The sequence below is a fragment of the Siphateles boraxobius genome, unplaced genomic scaffold, assembly GCF_051911475.1.
Source record: "Siphateles boraxobius isolate OS27281-9 unplaced genomic scaffold, OSU_SipBor_1 8, whole genome shotgun sequence".
Classification (NCBI taxonomy): domain Eukaryota; kingdom Metazoa; phylum Chordata; class Actinopteri; order Cypriniformes; family Leuciscidae; genus Siphateles; species Siphateles boraxobius.
Genome location: NW_027509208.1, coordinates 33,967,482 through 33,993,506, shown reverse-complemented (window position 1 = coordinate 33,993,506; position 26,025 = coordinate 33,967,482). Strand labels below are relative to the sequence as shown.

The 26,025-nt window shown below is 40.1% G+C and overlaps 1 protein-coding gene across 14 annotated transcripts in view; it reads right to left on the bottom strand.

Moving 5' to 3' along the window:
• The window catches only part of lama2 (laminin, alpha 2), a 419,939-nt gene that overhangs the window by 5,517 nt on the left and 388,397 nt on the right, over positions 1-26,025 (bottom strand). For 6 of the 14 annotated variants that reach the window (XM_077221106.1, XM_077221110.1, XM_077221113.1 and 3 more), the window contains 15 exons: positions 25,523-25,677; positions 19,112-19,255; positions 18,741-18,874; positions 18,156-18,315; positions 16,755-16,879; positions 16,507-16,669; positions 15,699-15,843; positions 14,604-14,742; positions 14,371-14,491; positions 12,997-13,197; positions 8,515-8,666; positions 8,260-8,436; positions 2,445-2,646; positions 860-916; positions 77-189 (listed from right to left, as the gene is read on the bottom strand). In XM_077221106.1, coding sequence (XP_077077221.1) covers positions 77-189; positions 860-916; positions 2,445-2,646; positions 8,260-8,436; positions 8,515-8,666; positions 12,997-13,197; positions 14,371-14,491; positions 14,604-14,742; positions 15,699-15,843; positions 16,507-16,669; positions 16,755-16,879; positions 18,156-18,315; positions 18,741-18,874; positions 19,112-19,255; positions 25,523-25,677 — 2,188 coding nt within the window. The remainder of the gene's footprint in view (positions 1-76; positions 190-859; positions 917-2,444; positions 2,647-8,259; positions 8,437-8,514; positions 8,667-12,996; positions 13,198-14,370; positions 14,492-14,603; positions 14,743-15,698; positions 15,844-16,506; positions 16,670-16,754; positions 16,880-18,155; positions 18,316-18,740; positions 18,875-19,111; positions 19,256-25,522; positions 25,678-26,025) is intronic. The other 8 variants (XM_077221107.1, XM_077221111.1, XM_077221114.1 and 5 more) reach the window with 3 other exon arrangements.

Below are 26,025 nucleotides of genomic sequence, written 5' to 3'. Positions count from 1 at the left end.
ACACACACACACACACACACATGAGGAGAAGGAGGAGGTGCAGGGGGAGGGGGAGGAGGAAAACTCACACACTCACCTGTTCTTCACCTTTCTGTCGTCAAACTCAAAGGCCATGTGACTGTTTCTGGACAGACCAAACTGTTTGGCCAGTTCCAGGACGACAGGCTCCGCCTCTGCTGCACACGACACCTGTGATTGGACAGAGCACATGTCAATCAAACACTCATTCCAAAACATTCAAACATTCCAAAAAAGTTCTGAACCACCAAGACAGCAAAAAAGCAACATTGTTACACTTTACTTTAAGGTGTCAGTGTTACAGTGTTATTATACAATTAAGTAGTGAGTAATATTAACATGTACTTACGATAGTGTTAGGTTTAGGGTTAGTTGCATGTAATTATGCATAATTTACTGTTATTACTACAGTAACTACATGTAAAATGTGTAACAATGACACCATAAAACAAAGTGTTACTAAAAACACTGTTCAACAAATACAAAAATAAGGCATGAGTTTCAAAGATGCTTGACTGCTATTTTAGAGGCAGTAGATGGAGCCAGAGAACAGCTAATGGAGGTCCTGTGTCCTCAGTGGAGTCACAGATAAGCTGTTGAGTTGTCTTGTGAGATAAAAGAGCTTGTTGAACAACACTGGGACTCAGAAATCAAAAGTTCCTCCAGAAGCTAAGCTGCAGAAACAGCACAAGCAGCATGAAGCAGATGAAAGCTCACTGACAGTCCATCAAACGCCAAAAACAACATTTGCCTCAGATGTGCCTCTGAATGGAGGAACCGCAAAATTCATGCTATATCTCTAATGTCTCTGTGTGTTTGTGTGAATACTGTAGGTTAGTACCGCGGGCTCTTTGATGGGCGTGTCTGGGAGGGGCGTGGCCTTGGTGAGGGGCATGGCCTGCCAGCAGCAGAGAGAGACAAAAGAGCTCAGCTTTTACAAACATCACTCATGCCTGTCATTAAAGCATTGAAAGAGAAATAAAACATGGTTTACCCTGATTTAAAATCAACATGTCAATCAACCTAAAAATATGCTGTATACAAATGTAAAATAATGAACATATAAAATCCCGATGCACAAATATAAATTAGTCTCAGTCCGATGCACAAACCAGTCTGGACCAGCGTGGACATGCAAACTGGTCTCTTCAGCAGGGTAGACAAGAAGACTGTCTTTTACAGTTGAAGAAAAGTGACAAGAAATGTGAGAAGGGCTGATTAAATGTGATTAATCGAAATAAAACAAAATTCGCGGTATGGCTTAGTGCGATTGTCATGTCACAAAGGCTGTGAATTAATTCAATGAATATATACGAATATATGCTGTGTGTTTCTGAGTGACGCGCAGCAGTTTTTTCAGGGTTTCGCTTCAAAACTTTTGAGTTGATTTTAATGTGCTACAGACAGTTTTACAGTTGTACTGTACTGTACGTAAAATTTGTTATTATTCAAATTATTTTTATTATAATGTTTTTCTTAAATATTACATTTTACAATACTCAGTCTCAATGAAAGATTACAATATTAATATTTCTTATTGTTTAATTGTTTTATTTGATATAATAATTTATTTGAATTTGAATAATTATTATTGATATTACTTTTGTTTATTTTCTTGAACAATCAGCAATATTATATTAATATTATATTGAACATAATATTATTTTTTAAAAATATTTTATTTAAATAATAATAATTAATATTATATTTTTAAATACTCATTACTATTGTAATATTTCACTGTAAAATATATATATATTTTAAAAATATAATAGTAATAATAATAATTAGTATTATTAAAAAAAATATTAAAACAAAATAAGACATTTTGCTATTTTAATATTTAATTGTAAAATAAAAAAATGAGTATTTAAGAAAATATAATAACAACAATAATATTAATTATTATTATTGCAATAAATTATAAATCAAAACAAGAAATGTTGCTATTGTAATATTTTACTGTAAAATAGAATAATATTTCTTATTTTGATTCATATTTTATTTGAATAACAATTTTATATTAAATATTATTATAATATTAAATAATAATTATTAGTATTACTCTTATTATTATTTTATTGTAATATTGATATATAATCACACATTTTTTTGCCAAATGGTGCAGCCCAACAAACAATCATAGCAATCCTAGTGCTTGGGGGGAAAAAATCCCTCAAATCATGCAGCTCTACATGTGAATCAGAGTTTACCCAAATACAATCATTGATAATAAATTTAGCTCTTAGTTCTTCCACAGAAACACAAATGGTACACGAAAAAGGTCTGTAGGGGAAATGCATGTGTCAACATTCGCTATACATTCAATACTGGACTTTCCTATCACTAGCAGAGTATAGACTTTCACTGAGAGGTGTAAGTGTGTGAACTTCAACTACAGGAATCACACAGGACCCTCTACCCACAATGCCTTTGTCAGGACGTACAGTGGAGGCTGGTGGCCGAGGTCGAGCTGCTTCTGTAGGTGTCAGCGCTGGTTTGGGTGGAGTCTCCTCCTTTTCCTCTTCTTCCTCAGGGATCGCGGGCGGGGCTGGAGGCGGGGCCAGGTCAGGGCACTGACCAATCTCTGCGTTCTCAAAGGCCACGGGCTGGGAGAAATCCACCGGGCTGTTTCATTGACACACACAACACACAGCTCACTTGAGGGAATGATGACACAACGTGACTCCAATCAGGTGAATAATGAACACAGTTATGAGCAAGGACAGACTCATTTAAATGAGTGCGGTAGAGGGCAATGGGGTTCGCTCTAGTGGAAAAGACCACTGGCAGAGATTCATACTCCTCATTAGAGCAAGGAAAACTGTGATTCTTAATGTCATACAGCGTTTAGCTTATGACTGCACCTCAAAACTGCAAACAAGACCTTTAATCTACAGCCACAGGAGGCTGGGAAAAATGGGTCAATGTTTACACCGGTCGCTGGGTTTCTCTCGCTGTGTCACTACAGCACGATCCAGTCGTGACATACTGCAGTGAATTGTGCTCTGGAGGTTATCTGCTACATTTATCTCGAGCTGCTAAAGGTGACCTCGAAAAGCTTGGAAGGCTTGCTAATGTCTTTTCCCATGTTATTATCTGTATAACAGACCTAACATTGCTGTTAGGAGAAATCTGCTAGTGCTATGAGTGAACAAAACTAGTTTTACAAACCAAAACGAACGCCAAACTAATGCATGAATACGCATTAAAGGGTCAGTTCACCCAACAATGAAATTTCTGTCATTAATTTCTCACCCTCATGTCGTTCCTAACCTGTAAGACCTTCATTCATCTTCAGAAAACAAATGACGATATTTGTGATGAAATCCGAGAGGTTTCTATCCCTCCATAGGCAGCAATGTCAGTGCAACTTTCAAAGCCCAGAAAGGTAGTAAAACATCGTTAAAATAGTCTACTTATAATAACTTATAAAATAATGACTTAATTCAACAATCTCTTCTCTTCCACGTCATTCTCCAACACTGTTGACGTAGTGTAAATGCAGAGCAGTGCTTTCAGGTTCTGCGTCAGAACGCCGGCTCATTATTGGCCGACGGTGGTCATGTGAGCACCACGACATGCATGTGATGCTGACGCAGTAGCCGGCCAATAATACCTCAATTTACACTACGTAAACAGCGCAGGAAAATGACGTACAAGAGAAGAGATTGTTGAATAAAGTCGTTATTTAGGAGGGTTTTTTTTGCAAAAAAAATATTCATAACATTCATATTCATAACATTAAGGATGAACCACTGTAGTCACATGAACAATTAAAACGATGTCTTTACTACCTTTCTGGGCCTTGAAAGTTGCACTGACATTGCTGCCTATGGATGGTTCAGAAAGCGCTCAGATTTTATAAAAAATATCTCCATGTGTGTTCTGAAGATGAACGAAGGCCTTACGGGTTTGGAACATAGACTGTAAAAAAAGATGGACGACGCCCCTTCGCTCTCTTCCATTGGCGAGAAGTGAAGCCGCCATTGTCCCGATATGGCGCTGACATCTTTGGACTTGAGTCTGCGCAGTTGCGATTTCGGGACCAGACCTGCGCAGTAGTGAGCAGGAAGTAAATCCGTGAAATCAACGCCCCGCCTTCACTCTCGCTGAATCAATTGCAAGCACACGCCCCTGCACTTTTTTTAAGTGGCCTGTCTGCTCCGTTCTGCTCCAATTTTGATGTCTGCTGATTGCAGTACCTCGTTATTATAAGGTAAATACAACTACTAACCACATAGTCATATTTAAAAAGTAACACATTAATATATCCTATAGTAGGCTATAGGATATATTAATGTGTTAATATATGCCCTATACTGTAAAATACGAGTAGGCTACTCATATTACTGCAATTAAACAACTATCACAATTTGGTGGACAGCTAAATCAACTTCATATTTAGCACATGTAGTCTGTTTTAGCTAGGTTAGCATCCTATAATTTATAATTTTATTTTGCATACGCAAAAAACTTCACTGGCATCGAGATGTTTTGGCTTCACTGTTCTGGACTTGTGCGGCACGCTTGGTTTGGAACGACACAAAGGTGAGAAATTAATAACAGAAATGTAATTTTTGGGTGAACTAATCCTTTAAGCCATATAACTCCAACACAGAAGCTGTATGCGTAAAGGCCATTCACACCAAGGACAATAACGATAAAGATAACGATAAAGATTTAGTTCTAAAAATCATTCTCAATATTAAAAAATGGCAGAGTTCACATCACAGCTATAACGATAACGATATAGAGAAACGATAGCGTTGGGATCACTTTCAGAAAGATTTTTTTTCCATCTGTTGTACGATAAAACACTGACAACCAATCAGAATCCATTCTAATTTAAGGGCTCGCGCATTTAAAATGGCAGATGACATCGTGGAGAAGTTAATCGCCGAGGTCCAGAAAAATACAGCACTGTTTGACAAGTTAAGCCCCTTCTCAAGAAAATGGATATGGAAAGAAATCGTTCACACTCTCTGAATAAACAGAAGTTTTATCTCAGGTATCCAGCGCTCGTTTCCACAACATTGTCTTGCTTCCTCTGAAGTTGCGGTGAAAAAGACTAGGTGTTGTTTTTATTCCACTATATGGACTACTTGCACAACTACTTCCGCGTTCTACTTAGTACATATCAGGAGTTACCGGTTAGAGCGTTCAGCGCACCTACATACATGATAACGCAGATTATCACTACCTTTTATGGATGCAATTAATTAAAACTATGAATAATGATGTCTGTATTAATAATCTTGAGCCTGCTGAAATGTTCCTTAAGCCAATATTTTCTTTCCAACTGCATTCTGAAAAAATAAATAGGCTAAATATCCTATTTATCCACTAACCTGCAGCAGTCCTATATGCTCGTCTTAATAAGTGTTTTTCTCTTACTGATATTTCATACCTGTTGAGTTTACATTTTTAAATGAATTTGACAAATAAAAAGGATTGCTTGTGTGCATTGACCAGTGCTTTTAAACTAGTTGAATGAATGAATGCTCGCGAGGTGCCTCTAACTATGTTAAATAGGCTATTTAATTCAACGCACACAGCATAGAGGAGAATGACAGTCAACTACTTTGAATATTAATTAAGCATTTTGGGCATAAACATGTAGTAAAAAGATTGACGTTGAATAATGACACAGAATGATTAAAATATTTAATCCAAATAAATAAATGTTGGTGGTTGGTACTGATGTTAGTCATCTGTTCTCATACACTTCAGCGTCGCGGTCACTAGTTAAGACGAACACTGACACCCTGTGGTGAAATAATGGCGTATTTTTGACAGCCGCAGCTTTCTCGGATCAGCTTGGTTTGCATTAAAACTTCATTTTTCGATGTGTTTGGAGAATTCTGAGTGTTTGGAAAATTCTGAGACACAGTAAACATCAGAATATCCCTTCTTCTGTCAATAAAAACGTCCAAATTTTTTATTTTATTTTGGACACTCATTTTAGGTGACGTTTGTTCAACTCATTGACCACAGTACATTGAAAGTAAATATAACCGGAAATAAGAGATATGTATTATTTCCAAACGGCAGTGCGTCACGAGGCTCAGTGCAAGTGGCCCATTGACTCTTTCAGCTAAATCTATTATTAGATTATTATACGGATTACACTAGCTTCACTCTAAGCACATCACGCTGAGGAAATCTGCTAGTTAAAGCTGTGTAAATGCAACTAGAAAAGCAAAAACATGTTCAAGGACGTCGTACACACTTTGAAATCGCAGCGCGAGCTTAGAATAAACAGACATTATCAGTCTTTGGTGTGGATGTAAATATAGTTTTCGTTATAGTTATCATTCTTGGTGTGAACGCAAATATAGTTATCATTCTTGGTGTGGACGCAAATATAGTTCTCGTTATAGTTATCATTCGTTGGTGTGAATGCAAATATAGTTATCTTTATATATATCGTTCGTTGGTGTGGATGCAAATAAAGTTATCGGGTGTTTCTCAAAACCAAGAATGCAAAGAACGGACTTGTGTTCTTGGGGAGAACGCTCTTGCTAGTTGTTCTTGGAAGAATGAACTTGCAAGGTGACGAGCACACAGAACGCTGCTGACAGTTTGAGACGATGTGTTCTTGCGGGTATTGCGCAATACCCTCATACAGAACTCAAACATTTACGACTCGCCATACATTTTCGTAAAAATGCCAATATCTGAAATCTTCACAGTTGATTTCTCGCATCCAATGTTCTCAGAAGTGAATTGAGTGATGAAATAGCATACGAAATTGTATATTTTAGGCATCAAACGAAATATGCTACAACTCTGCCTCTTTTCGTCAACAATAAAACGAAATATTTTAGAAAACACCACTGCCTCTTTTCATAAAAAAAAAAAAAAAAAACTTAAACATATTAGCCTAAATGGCCACACAATTGTGGTTCAGGCAACGTGTACATTAATTATCTTCACTGCATATTTATAACAACATGAAATATTAAAACACAACCCTGCTTCTTTTTTTATTTTATTTTAAAAATATGAAACATTCTTGATTTGTATTGCCATTTGTCAAAGAGAGACAGGGTTGTGTCATTTTGATTTTACATATAGTGAAGAGAATGTTAAAATAAATATAAAAATATATATCTATTTTAAAGTATATAAAATAAAAAAACAACCCTGTCTCTTTTTGTTAAACGTAATTTTTACTGATCAATAATATCCAGTATAAAGGTATAAGAAGCTAACTTACAATGAGAAATTAAGCAAACAATTAGGCTACAAAGTTAAATAGCCTAAATATATAAAGTTATGAAACTTCACTTTGCCCTCAGCCAAAACGATTTGCCATGGAACAAATATAGATTAATGAGTGTGAGACCAAAGATCGACACGACGAATATTCGTCATGTTTAGAGACACCAGAGCCAGCGGCACACGTCAGACGCACTAGCCGAGGCAAAGCTGTTCCAGTCGGGGTTGATGGGCGTTGAACACCCGGTGATCACCTGGATCTCACAACTCTGAAAGCATCAGATACATTTTTCAAATAGGCGCTATCTTTATAAATAAACCACAGATTTGAGCTTTAAACAACTACATTCTCGCCTGAAACACTCTTAAAATTACATTTCATGACACAATAACAGTAGTATTTTGATATTACGCGGGTTTTCTCCTCTGCTATTGACGTTTGCTGGTTGGTGCGAGATGCATTCTGGGATACCTGGCTGTCTCAAGTCCGCACAAGTCACCTCTCGATGCATCCTCGGTAAACGGGGCGGATCAAGAACACATCCGGGGATTTGAACTGGACTTGGCTAGATGTGAACTTTGAATTGGGACAGTACTTGGGCAGCGACTGATGACGTTTCACAAGTCCACAAGAACACAAGTACATACAAGAACGCATATTGAGAAACGGCCATCGTTATAGTTATCGTTCTTGGTGTGAATGCAAATATAGTTATCATTCTTGGTGTGGACGCAAATAAAGTTATCGTTATAGTTATCGTTCTTGGTGTGAATGCAAATATAGTTCTTGTTATAGTTATCGTTCGTTGGTGTGGACGGAAATAAAGTTATCGTTATATTTATCGTTCTTGGTGTGAACCCAAATAAAGTTATCGTTATAGTTATCTTTCTTGGTGTGAACGTAAATAAAGTTATCGTTCTTGGTGTGAACGCAAATAAAGTTATCGTTATAGTTATTGTTCTTGGTGTGAACGGCCCTTAAGAGTGATGTGAGGTTGTGACAGAGGTTGTACGTACACAGTGTTGATGAGAAGGTTCCAGATGCAGCCCTCGAATGGCACGTTGGGTCGCTGTACACCTGTCTCTATCTCGAGCGGGATGCCCCCGACGAAGAGCCGATGGATGCTGAGCGGGTGATCGCTGGGTAACGACTGCTGCATGAGCGGCTCCTCGTCCACCTGCACGGAGAAAGATCTGCACACACACAATCAGCTCCATCAGCTCTAGAGAGGCCTGAGAATCACGGGCGCAGAAAAACAAAGGGTGGCTTACACTCCCGGGAGTCTCAGGATGCGCAGGGAATGCTCTCTCCCGTCGTGCAGGATCCCCCGGTCGGGTTTCCGGACAGCTCTGCGTGGACTCCTGCTGCCTGTGAACACCAGCACTTCCAGTGCGCCGTTATTCAGCGTCACAGACAGGAACGGCTACAAACACACACAGAAGGACAGGAGATATCAACCTCATGTTCCTGGTTTCTGGGTTGTGTTCTTAAGTTTTTTTTTGAGTGCTAGTGAGGGATTACAAGAAAGATATCTCATTAGAAAGATCAGTGGAAATCACTATTACAATTCACCAAATTTTCAAGGAGAAAAATACTGTATCTCATTAGTTAATCTTTATCTGAAGTCAAATTGGTCTGCTCTGCTCTGATTGGTCAGATGACCCAGTCTGTTGTGATTGGTCTGCTCTGCTCTGATTGGTCAGATGGCCCAGTCTGTTGTGATTGGTCTACTCTGCTCTGATTGGTCAGATGGTCCGGTCTGTTGTGATTGGTCTGCTCTGCTCTGATTGGTCAGATGACCCAGTCTGTTGTGATTGATCTACTCTGCTCTGATTGGTCAGATGACCCAGTCTGTTGTGATTGGTCTGGTCTGCTCTGCTCTGATTGGTCAGATGGCCCAGTCTGTTTTGATTGGTCTACTCTGCTCTGATTTGTCAGATGACCCAGTCTGTTGTGATTGGTCTGCTCTGCTCTGATTGGTCAGATGGTCCAGTCTGTTGTGATTGGTCTACTCTGCTCTGATTGGTCAGATGACCCAGTCTGTTGTGATTGGTCTGCTATGCTCTGATTGGTCAGATGGCCCAGTCTGTTTTGATTGGTCTACTCTGCTCTGATTTGTCAGATGACCAGTCTGTTGTGATTGGTCTGCTCTGCTCTGATTGGTCAGATGGTCCAGTTTGTTGTGATTGGTCTACTCTGCTCTGATTGGTCAGATGACCCAGTCAATTGTGATTGGTTTGCTCTGCTCTGATTGGTCAGATGGCCCAGTCTGTTTTGATTGGTCTACTCTGCTCTGATTTGTCAGATGACCCAGTCTGTTGTGATTGGTCTACTCTGCTCTGATTGGTCAGATGACCCAGTCTGTTTTAATTGGTCTGCTCTGCTCTGATTGGTCAGATAACCCAGTCTGTTTTGATTGGTCTGCTCTTCTCTGATTGGCCAGATGACCCAGTCTGTTTTGATTGGTCTGCTGTGCTCTGATTGGTCAGATGACCCAGTCTGTTTTTATTGGTCTGCTCTGCTCTGATTGGTCAGATGACCCAGTCTGTTGTGATTGGTCTGCTCTGCTCTAATTGGTCAGATGGTCCAGTCTGTTGTGATTGGTCTATTCTGCTCTGATTGGTCAGATGACCCAGTCTGTTGTGATTGGTCTGCTCTGCTCTGATTGGTCAGTTGGCCCAGTCTGTTTTGACTGGTCTACTCTGCTCTGATTTGTCGGATGACCCAGTCTGTTGTGATTGGTCTGCTCTGCTCTGATTGGTCAGATGGTCCAGTCTGTTGTGATTGGTCTACTCTGCTCTGATTGGTCAGATGACCCAGTCTATTGTGATTGGTCTACTCTGCTCTGATTTGTCAGATGACCCAGTCTGTTGTGATTGGTCTCCTCTGCTCTGATTGGTCAGATGACCCAGTCTGTTTTGATTGGTCTACTCTGCTCTGATTTGTCGGATGACCCAGTCTGTTGTGATTGGTCTGCTCTGCTCTGATTGGTCAGATGGTCCAGTCTGTTGTGATTGGTCTACTCTGCTCTGATTGGTCAGATGGCCCAGTCTGTTTTGATTGGTCTACTCTGCTCTGGTTTGTCAGATGACCCAGTCTGTTGTGATTGGTCTCCTCTGCTCTGATTGGTCAGATGACCCAGTCTGTTTTGATTGGTCTGCTCTGCTCTGATTGGTCAGATAACCCAGTCTGTTTTGATTGGTCTGCTCTGCTCTGATTGGTCAGATGACCCAGTCTGTTGTGATTGGTCTGCTCTGCTCTGATTTGTCAGATGACCCAGTCTGCTGTGATTGGTCTGCTCTGCTCTGATTGGTCAGATGGTTCAGTCTGTTGTGATTTGTCTACTCTGCTCTGTTTGGTCAGATGGCCCAGTCTGTTGTGATTGGTCTGCTCTGCTCTGATTGGTCAGATGGTTCAGTCTGTTGTGATTGGTCTACTCTGCTCTGATTGGTCAGATGACCCAGTCTGTTTTAATTGGTCTGCCGCGTACAGCGTTTATCGAAAGCTACACACCCATTATCATAACTGAACTTCGGCTCCTTCTGTAGGCTTCCTAAAGCTCAGCGATTGAACTCTAAAGACAGTAACAATGACATTGATTTTACCATATCGCGATGTCCAATGATGAAACATTGGAAGAACTAGAAATATTCGAAAAAACATAATAGGGGCACTTTAAGCTACTCATTGTAATGTATTTAATGCTTTCGTCATTTAACAAAATCATGACTTTAAAAGGATATTTTTAGTCTAATTTCTCAGCCAAATTTGATTTGCGATTAATTCGATTAATTTAAATGGCATATCATGTAATGTTAATGATAATGTTAAAAATTTGTATCACTTGAAAGCCCTAATTTCTTTATAAATGTTTGCTTTCTTTACAAAGGGAACACCCTGAACACCCTGTTTGATAATATCTTTGAAAAGCGAAGAAGCACTTCACATAGAGAAAGCCTGTCAGTAATGTATTCAGAGCCGGTAATCAGACAGACAGCTGTGAGAGCACACTCTCGCCCTCTCCACGCTGCACTGGAATTGAGGAGAGCGATGCGAGAGCAGACTCCTCTCTCCAAACCCTCGGAGCCGTTCAGGCGTCCGCACGCAGCGCAGGTGACCCTGGACTCGCCGTAAATTGGAGGAATGAATGAGGAGCGGTGGAGAAAACCCTTGGCCTCTCCAAAGCCGCACTCCTGCAAAATGACACCCACTTAATTTACGAGCGATAATGATTTTCAAAAGGTGTCGGTCCGGCACCCTCTCCCGGGAGGGCTATCGCAAATTGGACGCGATCCATCAAAACGGCGGCTTGTAAATCTATTTTTACGAACGGAGTATCACGGGGAGGTGAGAGCGCCGACTGCTTACTACAGATACACCGCATAATTGATGTGCTGCCCCTGAGCTAAAGAGAGAGAGAGAGAGAGAGAGAGAGAGAGAGAGAGAGGGAGAGGGATGATGAAGACGTTATAGACAAAGATGTAGAAAATCATATTATAATTAAAATGATCGCCGTGCCCCTGGCCTTTAGTCCACCTGGTAACAGAAAAAGATCAACTTTTGTTTGCTGAAGGGCAGAGGCAATTACAAACCTGCCCGGATAATAAATCTCTTTTATGGGCTGTGAGACCCCTGTAACCCCGAGGATTCATTATGATCTCGTACTGAAGGCCACGGCTCCCTGGACTTCCACCATTACCCATAATCACCTTCCTAAGCGCTCAGACAGGAAGGCAGGAGGAATAACACACTGAACTATCTCACAGTCAACTGTGTGTCTGCTTTTGCAATCGCCTGGAAGAAAGTCGGATTTGGTAAAACTACGCTATGCAGTGAACACTCAGATGTATTCACATCTAAAAGCACATTCATATTTAGTAATATCGTCAATTTAACTGCACTGATGTTATCGGATGAGAAAAAATTGTGAACTGAATTAAGCTGGATAATGACTTTTATACCTTTACAACTTTGTTATTATTATTACTAATGAATCAACATTAGACTAACTTATAATTACACTATTTTCATCTCTAAAGATGCTTTATAGCTGATATTGAATTAGTTTCATAGTTAATAAAGCACTATAGAAATAAATGTGAAAAGACTTACAGGAACTTTGTGTTTTTTTTTTGTATGTGTCATTTAATTAAAAATGAATTGCAGTTGATGTCATTAAACTTGATGGAATTTGTCTTTCACAATGTGTTGAATTCAGTGGAAAATTCAGATGGAACGAAATGCACCTGCTTGATAGAGTTTATTAGCACGATTACCTAAGAAGAATTACCTAAAGAAATGATGCAAATCTGGTAAGACTAAAAACATCTTGTGCCGAACGTGAGTGTGCAGGGTAATTCTCCATCTACTCCTCTCTGTTGACCGAGTAAACTTTGTGAAATAATCAGTACTTCAGGACAGAAATCCACACACATTTCCACACGTTTCTTATGTGTTCTCTGCAGCCGTTAGCAGACTTAATTGAATTGTATGTCCCTGTCGACCATTTGCTGTGATTTTTAATAAACTCAATAATTGTTAAAAAAACAATAAGTCTGGCTGTATGAAACTATTAAAAAGCCTTGTCCCAGAATCCAGATTAGATTTATAGAGACATTTTCCTGTGTTGCTTACTGGTAAACGCGAGTACTGAGGCTGTGGGACTGTTGTGCAGTTGGAATGTCAATGTACTGTGTTATCAGCATTAAACACACTTCAATAATGAATGTTTCAGTGTTTCGGTGTCTGTGCACCTCTCCGGTCTGTCTGCGCGAGCGGCGTGGGATGTGTACGGGCGTCAGCTGTGTCATGGACGTCACTCCTCCTCGACCGAACAGGATGATGCCGTTCTCACTTCTGGTGCTGAAGGAGAGTGTGATCTCGGAGCCCACGTTGAACGACACAGGCTTCAGCTCCATGTAGCCGGGCCTGGGGAAGCTCACGGTGTGGAGGTTCTGACAGAGACAGAGACAGGGTTTAGTTAGTGGCTTTACCCATAAGACACAGCTAAGAATGTTGATACAGCAATGAATGTTGATACACTGTTGAAAATTGTTAATTGACAAACTAAACTAGTGTGGTTTATGTCAGGGTTTGGTGCTTAGCTCTTATTTTGATTCTAGATTTAGAGACCAATCAGAGATTTAGATCTCTGTATAACTGGTTCCTGTGTTTATTTCCTGTCTAATTACTTGTTTCATAAATGCATGAATTATTAGATGCATGAATTGTTTGCTTTGGTCAATAAACATTGATAAAGATGCCAACTCATTGAGTGGTCACTACTAATGAAATAATACATTATCATTGCATTGGAAACTTCACCGTTATTTTCAACAAGAATACTGCCGTTTTTATCATTGTTTATTTTGGTGAGCAGAAGACATTTAAGGGGTCTAAGAATTTATGCCACTGCGTGCATTTGTGGATTTCAAAACATTTCTAGCATCATGACGTGAGGAGAAATCCACAAATAGGTTGGATTCCAGCCACCATCATCTCAAGCCAATAAGATAATGACGGTGACCAATCGTAGCACGTTGTCACTACAACCAATTACGTTTTCATGAGACCTTCACGTTTGGGAATTATTTACACAGCTCAAATGTGAATTTTAAATCTGTAAACTACAGGTCATCACTTATTCACCCTTGTCTCATTCTAAACCTGCATGACTTTATTTCTTTATTCTGCAAAAAAACAAACATATACTACAAAATGCGGTTCTGACAACATTGGATCCCACTGAGTCTCATTGTATGGACAAAACTATATAAAGTAAGTTGTACAGGTTTGGAACGACATGAGGACGAATAAAATATGTCAGAATGATAATTTTTGGGAAAACTATGCCTTTATTAACCATTATACCATATTTTTACACATGAATTGAACGCTGTCTTTCTAAAAACCCACAGAAAATTCCAGAGAGAGTTGGCAGCTCAGAAATGCTAATTCTCTTCTGGTTTCAGGACTACACACAGAACAGCTCTGTCTCCAATATTGTCCCAGGATAAAGAGAGGGCGCTCGTGGAGAAGCATTTAATTAAAGCCACTGTTAAAAGAGAGAGTTACAAAGACTGGAGGGGAAGAAAGGAGACATCGTGTCTTCTATTGTCTTACTGTACCTCAATGGAGCAGCCCTTAGTCAGTCCTGTGTAGTCTGGGCTGCTCAGCAGATTGTATGGCGTTCGGGAAACCTCTATGTCTTTCATGCAGCCAGAGAAGCTCTTCAAAACCACCTCTGACCTGAGGAAACATGCCAGACAAAAAAACGTTGCTTCATAAAACAATATTAAACGCAGGAACAATTCGTCCAATAACAGCCGAAGTCTCTGTCTGTGAATGCACATTTCCATACCTGTATCTTCCAGCCTTGGGTAAACCTCCAAAATACATCCTCTCGTCTTCCCTCAGGTTGAGCCCTGTAGCGCCACCTGGAGACGTCATCCGGAACTGCTCGTCCTCGTTAGTGTCAATGTTCACTATGGCGATGGTTGCTAAGTAAATGCAAAAGAGGAAATAGTCAGATGCTTGTAAGTCATTGGCACATTGATTTCCCAGACGAGTGAAAGCAGTTCGGTTGCACTGGAACTGTGGCGTGATTCACGTGAATGTGAAAGCAAATCAGACACTTGTTCAGGAAGTAAAGCATGCGTTTTAGCCAATGACGACTTCATTAGTTCAACAAAACACATGTAAGGGATGAAAGGGGTGGTGTAATTGTGCACCAGTTTAACAAACACTATTAAAAATAGTTTTCATGTAGTTCATGGATGACTTGGAATACAGATGTAAGGAATACTGAACTAAACTTTTTTATTTTATACAAAATATATATTTTACTAAATAATTTATAGTCTAAAATTGCACAAAAAAAAGTTTTGTTCCAAATTTAAAGTTGATATCACAAAAATCGAGCCGCTAAAAGATTTTACAGAAATGGTTCCATGGTAACGCATTGTTCAATTTCAAAATGATTTTCACAGGATGAATTTAGTGTTTAAGCTTCCCAATGACGCCTAATTTATGATTATTACTCAATTAAATTAAATTAAAAGTACCCAAAAATTGATGCACCTCTTGATGGAAGTAATATCACAACATTTATTTCCATCAAGAGGTGCATACATTTTTGGACAAGATCTTGTATTGTCAATGCAAGAGTCCATCACTCTGTAAAGTCTCCTCCAGCACGTCCCAAAGACTTTTAATGAATTTAAGATCTAGTCTCAGAGGAGCTTCTGACTTCAGAAGATTTGAACTGCAATGCACATGTCTATAAAAGACCAGGGTGAACATCTCCTTTTGTGTTTCACAGAGGAAAGAAACAAATACGGGTTTGGAACGACATGAGGGTAAGTAATGCACGTTAATTTTCAAACCCTTTTACGGACACGTCTACAGATTCGCTCGCACATGGCTGTCGTGAGCTCTTCTTTTGGGATTTCTGTACCTTCTTTCTTCATGCGGGACATGGTGAAGGACTTCCATTTTCCATCATTATAGCGTTTGTTACTGATGATGGAAACATTGCCTGAGCCCAGATCACAACTCACTTTCACCTTCCCGTCACTCAGTTCTGCACTCATGAAGTCTTTCTGCTCAGAGAGAGAGAGAGAGAGAGAGAGAAAGAGAGTTTATACACAGATATAATCAGAAGGAATGTCAAATTATGTTAAATGACTCATATGATTGGCCACATACACATGGTAAAGTTTCAGGAGTGACAACTGCATTTAATTGCATTAGTGAATCCCCTACGAAACACATCTGGAAATTGAGATGATTGACATCATGGTAACCATAACAACATTCAGTTTTAATAAAACCATAAACAGTGTTTCGTTTATGTTGGTATGACTGCTTCGCAGAGTGAGCTCTTGCAGTGTTGCCACTTATTATAAGTGCTTTGGGGCTTGTTGTTTGGGTTTAGCTCATAAAGTGATCGAGTTTTAAAAGTTATTAAAGTGGGTGCGATATTTGTTTTCAGCATTTGGATTTATTTTCTTTCATCGCACATCCAGATGAGAGCCACATCTCTGATTTATGTCTAATACGCCATTAACCACAAGCTCTATACCGTACACAGAATTTTGGTAAATGCATTTTTTGGGAGTTAATTCGGTTGTAGATTGTGGTTGTCACAGTAAATTACTGAACTTTGTGTGTACAGAACAGGATTAAGCAGGTGAACTGACAACTGGATTTAGCTGCAGTGTGTTTGAATGCATGTCATTTAAGAGTGTGTGTGTGTTTGTTACCATGTCCTTGGTGGCGAAGTACATCATGACTGCATCTGTGGAGAAGGTGCGAAACTTGAGCATGACAGTGGAAACGTTGGGGTTCCAGCGGGTGGGGCGGCTGACGGCAGCGTAACCCTCTCCGTCAAACTGAACCGTGCCTTCAGAGTCCGCCGGCTGAGGACTACACACACACACACACACACACACACACATCATTACACTGAGCTCCTCACACCGAGACCACAGGTGTGTGTGTGCGCGCTCACCTGACTACACAACCAGCACAATCCCCGTCTCTCTCTCTGTAGTTCCACAGGCCAATGGCTTTTCCATCCAGAGACGTCTCTCCCATACAGCCTGAGAACGTGGTGGTTTTCACAGCGTCTGCCTTCTACACAAACAAAACAAACAAACAAACACACACACACACACACACACACACACACACACACACACACACACACACACACACACACACACGAATGAGTATGAATTTCACACGGTAAAACAGCTCTGAGTTGGAATGTTTCTAGCCCTCATCAGTACTGGTGTCCCCATATTTTGATACTCTTTTTTTAGTCTATTTTGGATGTATGGATTTAAATTGTCTTTACTGGCAGTGCAGAGTCGTTCACAAGCTACACGCTCAATTAATATCTGCCTCATCACTGATAAATAACATTTTCAAGTTCTGTTTCCTATAAGCAATTGTATGCAAATATCCAGCTAATCTGGTGCTCTTTGTGTTTTCTGTCTTACAAAGGATCCCATTACTATTTCGGTGTGAGAAACTGCTGCAAAAAATGTAATTGGTGCTGCTTGACTAGAGAAAACTCAGAAAAGGCTGTTGTCTTTCCTTTTGCCAAACAGGAAGTAAAACTTCAACACCCATAATACACTGGGCTTGTTGCCGTCCAAGGCCACTATCACCAGTCTGCTCTGGATACGCTTTCCAGAGTAAAATACCACCTTGCTTTTGTAGGACATACATCTTAGCAAACTTTTACTCATAATGCTGTCGACTTGTATTGCTCCAGTGTGCAAGAATTCAAAGAGTAGACGTTTATAGGGAGTTTTGTTTTTGGGTTTCCAGAGTAGGGTCCAGAGCTTTGTAGACAGCGACTAAAGACTGCAGAGAATCATAAATACAGAGAGAATAAAGAGACCGAAAATATGATAAACCTTCATGCTTGTAGTCAACATTTCATACTGGATGAGCACAAACACAGTGTTTTAGACCAAACGAAGGGGAAAACTGAAAGGTAAGAAAGATGTTGCCATAGTGATTCAGTTTTACCATAATGCTGTTCAAAGAGTAGACAAAGTACGATATAGTTATATTAACCCTAACCTTACATTAACTGTTCTGTTATTAACCCTTTGGTGATCCGACAGTCCGTGGGCGGGAATACAAACATGAGGAAGTATAATCTGTAGTTTTCACAAAGATTATTACTGACAAATCAACGTGAATTACTCGCTCCAGGTAACACACAGAAAGAGGAAACACTGTTCATTTACATATACATCACAGACAGCGGTCTGAAAATCTCCAAACTTACACTTTAGGTGTATTTATTTTGGTTCAATGTTATTTATGCATTTTCGCTGTAAAACCTGATCAAAATGCTAATGAAGAAGATGCGGTGCAGTGCGATCTCTCTCACCTTCACTGAGCCCAGCATGCCACCGACAAACAGGTAAGCGTTCTGGTCCACATCCAGCACAGTGTAGCTTTCGGGGGATCTGGCGCTTCTACGGGTTGGTAAGATGCCAGTTTTGGGTCCCTCCAGCGCGTGGACCGAGATACTGCCGTTCAGCCCGATACTGGACATCACCAACATGAGAACAAGACCAACACTTACACCACCGTTGATAATGAGCAATGCTAACACATAACAGTTGCTCTCCCTTTCCCTCTTGATTAATGGAGGGATTGAAGAATGCAGCTATTTGATCAATGTTTACCCCAAAATAAATATGCACCATTACTACTGTCATTAGACTTTAGTTTTGTAAAGAAATTCTAATGTAGGCACAGTTGACATTTGTCTACCGAACTGATGTCTACAAAAAACCTAAAGCATTTAAACAGAAGCTTTAGATCAAACATAGTAATGTTATTCAGACCAAAATGATGACTCAGTTTTACTTAATTACTTAAAAAAATCTATCTTTTATCAAATAAGTAATAAGAATAATGGATTTTCAACAAAACACATACTGTAGTATTCATGTGAACCCTGAATTACCGTGAGGCTTCGATTCGATGCCAGTTTCCATCGTTGATGACGAGATCGGGATATTCTACACGGCCGACCCCTGACCCAACATCCCACAGGAAGTTCACTTTACCCTTCCTCATCTCAATCGCCAAGAAATCCACCTACACACGACAGAGGAAATTCAGCACGCAGCAAACATTATGTGTGTGTGTGAATGTAATAAGCTCTAATCATTTCCTTTTCCAAGCCATGGGCAACAGATGTTTGTTAGATGCTTTGGAAAGAAAACCGACTTAAATGCACAAGCTCAACAGTGTGAACCTCACACTGGGTCCGAGGGCTTGAGCCCAACAGACAGACAGACAGAGGAACAGAGACAGAGGCAGATTTACACTCACATATTTGGCCGAACCAAGGTAGAAGAGCAGGTTATCAGCAGCAACGGTCTTCACGTGGAGGATAATGGTGTTATAACGGCCCTTCTTGATCTCCGGCCGATAGCTGCGGATACAGTCTCCACCGGACGACACAGACACCTTAATCTAGGGTTCAAAGGTCATGAGAGGTCAAGCCAGAGAGTGCGGACAGCACATTAATGATCTCATTTCTTTTCTTGCAGCAAATTATGTAGCAGATTTAAGGCCAGACACTGCAGGTTAATAGGGTAATTATTTTAACTAATAGATGTCGCCATACTTTCCCCAGGTGAGTAATCACAGTACATTAAGACAAATATTTTGTATTGCACGTTTTCAGAAAAGTAATGTTTAAACATGTAAATTATGCATTATCTTAAATATCCACAATTTTTTTTTTAGAAAATACTGTCAGTACTGTCAATACATACAGAAATGTTTTAAGGAATAAATTTTGTATAAATCAAGTGAATGATAAATGAACAAACCTTCAGAATATAGATATGAATAAACTGTAAAGTTGGTTGCTATGATGTTGCTAGGTGGTTGCTAGGATATTCTGGGTGGTTGCTATGGTGTTGCTAGGCAGTTGCTGGGGTATTTTGGGTGGTTGCTAGGGTGTTCTGGGCAGTTGCTAAGGTATTCTAGGTGGTTGCTATGATGTTACTAGGTGGTTGGTAGTTGTCACAGATGGTTACTATTGGAGTTCTTAGCATTTTCTTGGCATGATTTAGCCCTTACCTAATTGCTATTAGCATGTAGCTATTCACATCTAGCATGTGTAGCATGTTGGAAGTCCTGTTTGCTAGCATGAGTCAAAAGAACCCACCCCCATCTCTATACAATGTTCTGATGCAGAGATATATGTCTTGCAAAATGGTTGCTAGGGTACTCTGTTTGGTTGCTAGAGAGTGGCTTGGCAGCTGCCAATCATGAAACTCCAAAGACTGATTGTCAGTGTGAATGATATAAACCAACTCCCATGCCTCTGTGACATTTAGAATGGAAGATATCCTTCTTTGAATTTTGGTTGCTAAGGTGCTCAACAATGGTTGCTAGGGAGGGGCAAGGAAGTGTTGACATGATTCGTGATTGGCTGTTTGTTGCCCAGAGTCAAACTTGTGTCAACCCCATCTCTATATGATGTTCTGATACAGAGATATAGGTCTTGCAAAATGGTTGCTAGGGTGCTCTGTTTGGTTGCTAGGGAGTGGCTTGGCAGCTGCCAGTCATGAAACTGAAAAGGCTGATTGTCAGTGTGAATGATATAAACCAACTCCCACGCCTCTGTGACATTCAGAATGGAAGATATCCCTCTATGGATTTTGGTTGCTAAGGTGCTCGACAATGGTTGCTAGGGAGGGGCTACGTAGTGTTGAGGTGATTCACTATTGGTTGTTTACTGCCCCGAGTCAAACGAGTCCACCCTTGTGTTTCTATGACACTTCTATCCGGAATTATCCTTTTGATCTCTTTCAATAGAAGTCTATGGAACTTGTTGCTAAGGTGCTCTAAATGGTTGCTAGGGCGTGGCTTAATAGCTTCACAATGATCCTGAGAGACTGATTGGTCATCTGAGTAAAATGAGCCCGTCCCCTTGTCTCTATGACACTGTGATCCAGAGCTATGTTCAATACAAAATCCCTATGCAATGTGTAGAACATTGGCAAACATCGTACCCCCGATCGCTTATAAAAGTCATAGCACACCATTCCCGAACAGGCCGCACGTTTTGACACCTCATTCATGGGTCTGTGACAAAAACTGCGGGAGGAGTAGCGCGTCAAAAAGTGGCCAGAAGAATAAGAATAAGAAGAATAAGAATAAGAAGAATAAGTATGCACAATAACACTAGTGTTGCTTTGCCATAGGCAAGCACCACTAATAACTAGAATGTACATTTCCAGAAGAAAATGTGAAGTGGTGCTTGCAGTGGCAAAACTCACCACTTGGTTGCTAGGGTGTGGTACATGATTGCATACGAGCCAACAAACATGTCTGTACTATGTTCTGGTGCTGAGATATGGCTTATTCATGTTGTTCAGGTGGTTGCTAGGTGGTTGCTAGGGTGTTCTGAGTGGTTGCTATGCGGTTGCTAGGGTGTTTTGGGTGGTTGCTAGGGTATTCTGGGTGGTTGCTAGGGTGTTGCTAGGGTGTTCTGGGTGGTTGCTAGGCGGTTGCTAGGGTGTTTTGAGTGGTTGTTATGGTGTTGCTAAGCGGTTGCTAGGGTATTCTGGGTGGTTGCTAGGGTGTTGCTAGGGTGTTCTGGGTGGTTACTATGAGGTTGCTAGGTGGTTGCTATGAGGTTGCTAGGTGGTTGCTAGGGTGATCTGGGTGGTTGCTAGGTGGTTTCTAGGGTGTTCTGGGTGGTTGCTATGATGTTGCTAGGTGGTTGCTATTGTGTTGCTAGGCAGTTGCTAGGGTATTTTGGGTGGTTGCTAGAGTGTTCTGGGCAGTTGCTAAGGTATTCTAGGTGGTTGCTATGATGTTACTAGGTGGTTGGTAGTTGTCACAGATGGTTACTATTGGAGTTCTTAGCATTTTCTTGGCATGATTTAGCACTTACCTAATTGCTATTAGCATGTAGCTATTCACAGCTAGCATGTGTAGCATGTTGGAAGTCCTGTTTGCTAGCATGAGTCAAAAGAACCAACCCCCATTTCTATACAATGTTCTGATGCAGAGATAAATGTCTTGCAAAATGGTTGCTAGGGTACTCTGTTTGGTTTCTAGGGAGTGGCTTGGCAGCTGCCAATCATGAAACTCCAAAGACTGATTGTCAGTGTGAATGATATAAACCAACTCCCATGCCTCGGTGACATTTAGAATGGAAGATATCCTTCTTTGAATTTTGGTTGCTAAGGTGCTCAACAATGGTTGCTAGGGAGGGGCAAGGAAGTGTTGACATGATTCATGATTGGCTGTTTGCTGCCCAGAGTCAAACTTGTGTTAACCCCATCTCTATATGATGTTCTGATACAGAGATATATGTCTTGCAAAATGGTTGTTAGGGTGCTCTGTTTGGTTGCTAGGGAGTGGCTTGGCAGCTGCCAGTCATGAAACTGAAAAGGCTGTTTGTCAGTGTGAATGATATAAACCAACTCCCATGCCTCTGTGACATTCAGAATGGAAGATATCCCTGTATGGATTTTGGTTGCTAAGGTGCTCGATAATGGTTGCTAGGGAGGGGCTACGTAGTGTTGAGGTGATTCACTATTGGTTGTTTACTGCCCCGAGTCAAACGAGTCCACCCTTGTGTTTCTATGACACTTCTATCCGGAGATATCCTTTTGATCTCTTTCAATAGAAGTCTATGGAACTTGTTGCTAAGGTGCTCTAAATGGTTGCTAGGGCATGGCTTAATAGCTTCACAATGATCCTGAGAGACTGATTGGTCATCTGAGTAAAATGAGCCCGTCCCCTTGTCTCTATGACACTGTGATCCAGAGCTATGTTCAATACAAAATCCCTATGCAATGTGTAGAACGGCCCATTTCATGGGCCGTCCTACACCATAGTAAGTCAATGGGGCAACTTTGAGCAGCTCCTGACCCCCAGGGGCAAGTTGCACCAACAGGGTTTATGCCTGGTCTTAAGGTAAGTAGGTCTTAACTCAGCATTCTAAGTCCGACCTAATAGTTACGACTGTTGCACCATCCAGGCTTAAGTCCTCTTCTCGCTAAGACCGGTCGTAAATCTTACGCCTAGTCAGTAGCAGGCGTAAAGTCAAAATCTAGGCATATACTAACGTTAATAGGCCTATCCGTTTTCCGACAGATAATGTTTCTATAGTAACCACTAAAAGCAAGTGATTGTTCATTGAATCGTTAAAATGATTTGTTAAAAACGGTCAAAAAATCTTCCTGTCTGTTGCATGGAGACTCTGCTACAGTTTCATTTTGAAATTCTCGTCAGCAAAATAAAGGGGAAAAAAACAATATTCACAATTGTGTCTAAAAAGTAACTCACAATGTTAACTCATTGTTAATTTAACTGTTGTATAAAATAAATATCACATTTGCAATTGTGCACATGAAAACGGCCCTTTTAATAAAATATGATATAAATATAAGACAAAAAAACTTATTTTGGGACATACCTATAACTGCAGTGACACATCACGCAGTGAAAACAAGCACGAGAGACAAATGTGATGTCAGCTCGCAGTGCCTCGTCCATAGTTAAAACAATGATTACAATATCATCATAGACGATACATAACGCACACTCCTAAGCACATAAAGAATGAACTTACAATTGAACTGACATTTATTACCAACGTTCTTCTACCTCACCTCTCGCGTGCAGGAGACAGACGTAATGCTGCCGCGAATGAAGCGAATTGTCACGTGCTGAATGTACAGCTCTATTAACTGAATACTATTTTAACCCCTTAACTGTCACATTAAAAATGAAAGTTTCAATTATTAACTGAAAGTCCTTTCCTTTTTCTTGATCCTCCATTGATATGGCTACAAGTTAACCAAACAGCGGAAGATAGTTTACAACGTAACCCCAGCAACGCATGCTGCTAGGCAACCGTGGCCATTCACAGGAACGCGCATTGCTAAAACCAGGCGTAGTTAAGCCTAGGCTTAAGTTTGGTTGGTGCAACCCACGTTAGGTCAACTCTAAAGACTGGTCTTAACTAAGACCTACTTAGCAGTTAGGACCAGGCTTAGTAAAGCCCTGTTGGTGCAACTGGCTCCAGGGGTGCAACTTTTATCCCATTGTGAGATATGTTCTTACAGAACCTGTCAGCCTCTTCAAATGTGGCAAATCACACGTTTCTGTGAAATCTGATTTCTGAGCTATGACTCGTCAAAATTTGTTGCAATGTTAAGTCTATGGGATTTTTTTTGGGCGCTTTTTTGCCCCTGGGGCAATTACCGTACCCCCGATCTCTTAGAAAAGATGTAGCACACCTCTCCTCAATAAGCCGCACGATTTGAAGCCTTTCTCAGGGGTCTGTGATGTCAGCATGTATTTTTTATAACATAGTAAAAGATAGTTACTATAGAGTTATTATAGAGTTCTTAAAATCTTTATTAAAAAGTGCCTATGGCCTACGGTTGCTAGGGTGCTGTAATTGGTTGCTAGATTGAGGCTATGAAGATTTTAGACCATTACTTATTGGCTGCTTGATAATATAAATCCTCTGAGGGAGAGAGAGAGGGAGAGAAACGCAGGGGTGTCAGGCCCTTTGTGTCTGTGTGTGTGAAAAAGTCGGTTGGGATTTGAAATTCTGAACATTACGCAATGTTAAGTCAATGGGATTTTTTTGGCCGCTTTTTCATCCGCTGTGCGAACATCGTACACCCGATCGCTTAGAAAAGTCATAACACACCTCTCCTCAATGAGCCGCACGATTTGACGCCTCACTCAGGGGTCTGTGACAAAATTTGCAGGGCGAGTTACGCGCCAAACTTTGTCCAGAATAATAAGAATAAGTATAATAATAAGTATACACAATAACAATAGTGATGCCTTGCCTTTGGCAAGCACCACTAATAAGTATACACAATAAAAATATTGATGCCTTGCCTTTGGCAAGCACCACTAACAAAGAAAATATGGAAAAACATTATATTACAGTGTAAATATACATTTAAGTGCTGAGAAAGTTTGTTAACACTTTATTTTACAGTGTCCTTCTTACACGCGTTACACGTAGTTACTGTAGTAATAACTATAAATAATGCATAATTACATGCAACTAACCCTAAACCAAACCCTAACCCTATAGTCACCAAGTTAGTTACTTATTAATACCTAGTACCTAAATGTATTAGACTGTAACAATGACACCTTAAAATAAAGTGTAACCAAAACTTTTAATATCCCCATGCACTTAAAAATCAAGGTTAAATATAACTATATTTAAATTAACTATAAAATTAGTAAAAATACATGTAATTATGAATAATTTACTGTTATTACTACAGTAAGTACATGTAACATATGTAACAAGGACACTGTAAAATAAACTGTTGCCGAAAATACTATTTCAGTCTTCCTACTTTAAAATGTCACATTTAAATCAATGTGTTGCCGTTTCTTTCATAATTGTTTGTGAAAATGGTTTCAAATGAAATCTTACAGCAATTTATTTTCAGTTTATGCATTGAAATTGAATTTTAAAGACACAAATTGACAAATTAGCCCAAAATCTCAAAGCTGACTATTGCATGAAAAAACAATGATTTTGAAGTGTCTTGCTTTAAGGAAGGATCAACAAGAACTACTTAACATTTAAATGATTGAACATGTATTGAGAATGTGTGCGTTTATAGCAGAGTGTTTGAAATGTACCATCTTCAGGACTTCCCTGAGGTATTATGGTTTCACAAGACTCTATAGGCTATTTTCTTGAGTATTATAGGCAGTACTCACAGAGTTGGCCTGTTTGCGAGCCTGGTTGATGAGTTCTTTGATCTGCGAGATGTTTTTCTTCAGGTTGTCCTGGAGTTCCTGAATGGGCTTTAGTTTCTCTAGCAGCCTATCAGCCTCCTTCTCCAGATCCTTCACTTTAGCACCTGCCGCATGAACTACAGACACACACGCAGAGGACCGGCCGTCACAAATAATACATGACAGAATAAAATAAATATGAATATGATATGAATATGAAATATGAATAAACATTAGAAACATGCTCGATAGCGAAGCCATAAGTAAAATGAAATGAAAGGCTCTAAAACAAGAGCACAAGAGACCATGAAAGGATTGAGAAAACAGAAAATGGGAGATGAAGAAAAAATTGACATTATATATCTCTCGTTTGCAGCATAGGAAGCGAAAGACATGGAGCTGTTATTTCAAAAGAGAAGATGAGAGAAAAAAACGACAGAGTTTTCATCTGTAATTAGCTAAAGCGCTCATTAGGATAACAAGCT